Source organism: Larimichthys crocea, chromosome XIII (assembly GCF_000972845.2).
Source record: "Larimichthys crocea isolate SSNF chromosome XIII, L_crocea_2.0, whole genome shotgun sequence".
Classification (NCBI taxonomy): Eukaryota; Metazoa; Chordata; class Actinopteri; family Sciaenidae; genus Larimichthys; species Larimichthys crocea.
In genome coordinates, this window is record NC_040023.1 from 18,844,704 (window position 1) to 18,848,787 (window position 4,084).

General features: G+C 43.5%; 1 protein-coding gene across 2 annotated transcripts in view; it reads left to right on the plus strand.

Annotated features, from left to right (window-relative positions):
* Positions 1–2,441: 2,441 nt before the first annotated feature.
* kirrel3l (kirre like nephrin family adhesion molecule 3, like) overlaps positions 2,442–4,084 on the plus strand; it is a 33,163-nt gene continuing 31,520 nt past the window's right edge. For both annotated transcript variants that reach the window (XM_027286373.1, XM_027286374.1), the window contains exon 1: positions 2,442–3,111. In XM_027286373.1, the coding sequence (XP_027142174.1) occupies positions 3,072–3,111 (40 nt within the window). In that variant the 5' untranslated portion in view covers positions 2,442–3,071. The remainder of the gene's footprint in view (positions 3,112–4,084) is intronic.

Consider the following 4,084-nt stretch of genomic DNA (forward strand, 5'->3'; position numbering starts at 1 on the left):
GGATAATGAGGTTGATTTTATTCCGTTTAATATTCATTCAAACTAAACACATGGTTTGTGTCAGTAGGAATACATTTTCCTCCACTTGAACGTTAGAACCGCTTTCCAGACAGACAAAAGCAAGCGATCATAATTTTAAAGCCCAGCATGCCGTTCACCACGACTGACATCTCTTTTTTAATTGACCCCGGGTCAAATAGGGACTGGGATAATATTTTGTTAAATTATTCTCATTTCCCTGTGAATCACATTTCCATATATCTCCACTTCATGCCTTATTTATTACCTCCTTACAATTACCATGCAAACGACGTCTTAACTGTCACCCCTTTCTCCCTCTGAACAGTTTAGTAAATATCAAACCATATTTATTATTAATAAACCCATAGCTGAAAACCCCCTTTTTATTTATAAATTATTCACACACTCAAAAGCTTGGGGAGTATGGGTGCCCTCCATTTGATGCCACATAGGCCAGCATAATTAAGACTATTGGCTCAAACTGATGCTAGTGTATGTATCATCTGTTTTTCTATCATCTGTCTGTCCATCTGTGTGAGCCATAGGAGATCATACATTTCAATCACAGCATCATGCCCAGTGACAGCCTTTGCACAATGGATGTTGATTTTATTATCACAGCACAACTGGTGGAGGCACCCTGCTGTTTTACTGCTCACCCCAGCCGCCGCCTTCAGTCACTCATTGATGGTTTCACACGTGCAGACTACAGCCGACAAACAAACGCAGAAAAAATAAAATGCACAATTTCTTTTTACTACTCTGACATTCAAGCACCTTGACACAACCTAAATCGCACTATGACATATGTAGAAACAACAAACAAATATCTATTCCTGCGCGCAAACACACACATTGAGACACGCTCATTTACCCATGTGCTCACTCACACTAACCTGGGTTGGCTTCCCAGCTGTGCAAGCTGTTTCTTCCATCAACATGTGTTTACTGGCAGGGGACCCTTATGTTTGCATTACAGGGAGGCAATAAACAGGAAGGCCAGCCCCGGGGTTTGAAAACTACTGTTTGGGGGTAACCCTCATGAGGAGTAAGCCCTAATCATTGTGTGGTTCAGCCTTTAATTAAATGCAGTGTGAAATGTCAAAAAGAAAAGAGTCTTATTTTTGTGGACGATGTTTTCTGGAATCCAGACATGCTGAATTCCTCAGTGTCCAAATCGACACACTTTGATGAATTTTTCAGTCTTATGGAGCGCTAACCACCTGGTTGAGTTAACAGGGCGAGTGTGTGTGTGTGTGTGTGTGTGTCTGTCTTTGCGTGTGTGTGTGAAGGGGGGTGTGTGTGTTGACATTAAATTAAATCGTTGCTTGCTACAATACACATGCAAGTGAAAGAGTGATTAACCAGATGACTGCGAGGCCTATTATTTTGGTTAATCAATAGATCCTTGAATAACTAATGAACAACATCAAAGAGTGAGTCTATAAACAGCCACAGACAAGTGATAGACTGCACTGTTTTCATCTCTTTCAACAAAAGCCTGAGCTTTTGTTGAAATATGATAATGATTCTTTTCTCTTCTGTTCATTTTAGTGCCCACTGTATGACAATGAACAATAGGCTCATTTGAGATCAGACCGCACCTGAAAAAAAAAGTATGTTATCAGTCAACTTCAAAGAAAATAATTATTAGAAAACATACACATACAATGAACCCACTCTGAACATACTTTAATTTAAATATTCTCTTTGTGAGTCAACAGAAATAGTGATATGTATTTAGGTTAAACATTAGATGTTTGGGTAAAGCTGACTTAACAATAGACAACAAGTTTGTATGTAATTGCTGATTTATTCTTTGACAAGTGTTGAGTCAAATGATCATCATTTGGCAAAACATCTGCAGCTTAGATTGTGCCCTACTGCAACTACTTGCACATAATTCATCTCAATTAATTAATTTCCAAATGTGTCGAGGAATGGAGAGAAAGGCTTGAACATAGTAACCATAGTTCCATTTCCTTTTAATCAGAAATTGACCCTCAAATGACAAAAGTAAAGGCTTTGTTTGTAACGATGGAAAGGTTTCAGCCTTGTGAAGTTTGGTGAATGAAATCACAAAAATGCAGCTATAATGTGAAATGAAGGTGTTTGGATTAAACACTCTCAGTGAAGGTGAGACACACAGTGAAGGTTTAAATCAAGTAGGTTACCACAAATCACAATAATTAGGTGCCATTTAAAAAACAAATCTTTCTAGAATTTACATTCTCCTACAAATGGATTGACCATGTATGACCATGTGGACTACTCCAAAAATGTTGGGGCAGTCATCTAACTTGGAATAAATGTTTTAAATAACCGCTCAGCCAATAGTGGGCCCCTGGGGGCGGGGGCCGCTACCCCCCTTTCCAAGGGTCTGAGGCAGAGGGGGCTCCTCCGACTCAGCTACTGCCAGATTTTGCGTACCCCCCTTACCACCACCAGATGACTGTCAGTGCGCATTTCCTATTGGCAAGAAGGAGTGAGAAGTAAACAGAGGAGACCGACGGTGGAAGAGAGAGTGTGTGTGTGAGATAGAGGGGGAGAAGCAGCGAGTGTCTTACAGTGAGAACAGAGTGAGAGACTCCAGCGGAGGGGGAGAGAGGCAACTTCACCGGGGGTTTATCACTGCGCACTGCCGAGGAGGAGAGACCGCTTCCCAGCGCAGCATGCTCGAGCAGGTTCAAAAGTGGGCTGTGGACGAACCTACGTACGACTGAAAGACCCGGTTCACTGATGGACTGTTAGAGAGCGCAGTGAGAGGTGGAGAGCTGTGCCAGCGTGACGGGGAACGGACACTGGACAAGACACTGACGCATTGGGGAAAGTTAAAAACTATGGAGATGCTTTGTTAACTGATAGTTTCCAAACTGTTCGGACCATTCAGAGTCATTTCTTTAGACTGGATGCTATTATAGACGAACCCAGTCGCACTTGTCCGTCCGGTGATATTCCGGTGCCGCGGTGGACCATAACCAGCTCAGTCGCATAGACGGAGCGAGTGAATCCCTTCCAACGCAACACAATCAGCGGCCAGAGCTACTAAAATGACGGCGTTATACCTCATCTTTTGCCTTATGGTCACAGGTAAGACGTGCTTTTTGTTTGTTATCATCAGGTCTTTATTGATGGAGAGAGGATGGACCGCGCTCCGTACGGATGGCGCTGCGTCAAGCCATCCAGAGCCCAGTCCACTGTAACAGAGGGGCAGCTGATAATGCTGCAGTGCTACAACTCACTGCTGTTAATTGCCGGTTTAATGTTTAATTAGTTTTAAAAGAGTGATTCCATCAGGAGGTTTTACTGTCTGCAAACAGACCCGGTGCCGGAGAATAAGTGGCACTGCGTAATGCGGAGGAGCCGTGATTGTTTCTGTTCTGGTCCAGATCTCGGGTGTGTGAGAGAGACGGGCTCTGCTTTAGTGGATGGACACGAGCTTAACGGGTGCAGGGCGCACGGACGGAAAGTTTAACTTAAAAGATTTTTTTTACACCCGAGAAGGGGGTTTGTTGCTCCTGACTGCCATCTGTGCGTCTGTGTTCATTCACAATAAATTCTCTTTTTTTTTTAATAAGGATGAAATGCTTGGAGATTTAAGCAGGTGAAGCGCCGAGAAACGAGACAGCGCCGCGCAGGGCTCCGTATGCCGTCTTTCTCCCCGAAGTTACTCATCGGTCCTCAGATTGATTTCTGTTAAACCAACAAACAAAAGAAAAACACTAAAGCGAGACGTTCGGCCAGATTGAATAATCTGAAAATTATATTTTCCACTGGGCTTAAGTTTTTCTCTTTGTGCCGTAATCCAGCGCGACCGTGGTCACTGTGAACGGTGCGTAAACAGAGATCGGGGTGCATGGTTTATTATAGGGAGCGAGCACAGGGTAGAGAGAGTGGCTAAAAAAGAGATATAGAGAGAGAGAGTGAGTTGAGGGAGGGGGTGTGCATTTGTTTTTCGGGAGACAGGCAGAGATAACGCACCTGTCTGCTCCCCACACCACCACCACCACCCCCTGCTGCTTTTTGTTTGCAGAACTGAGTTTGTTTATGAAGCCTTATGACC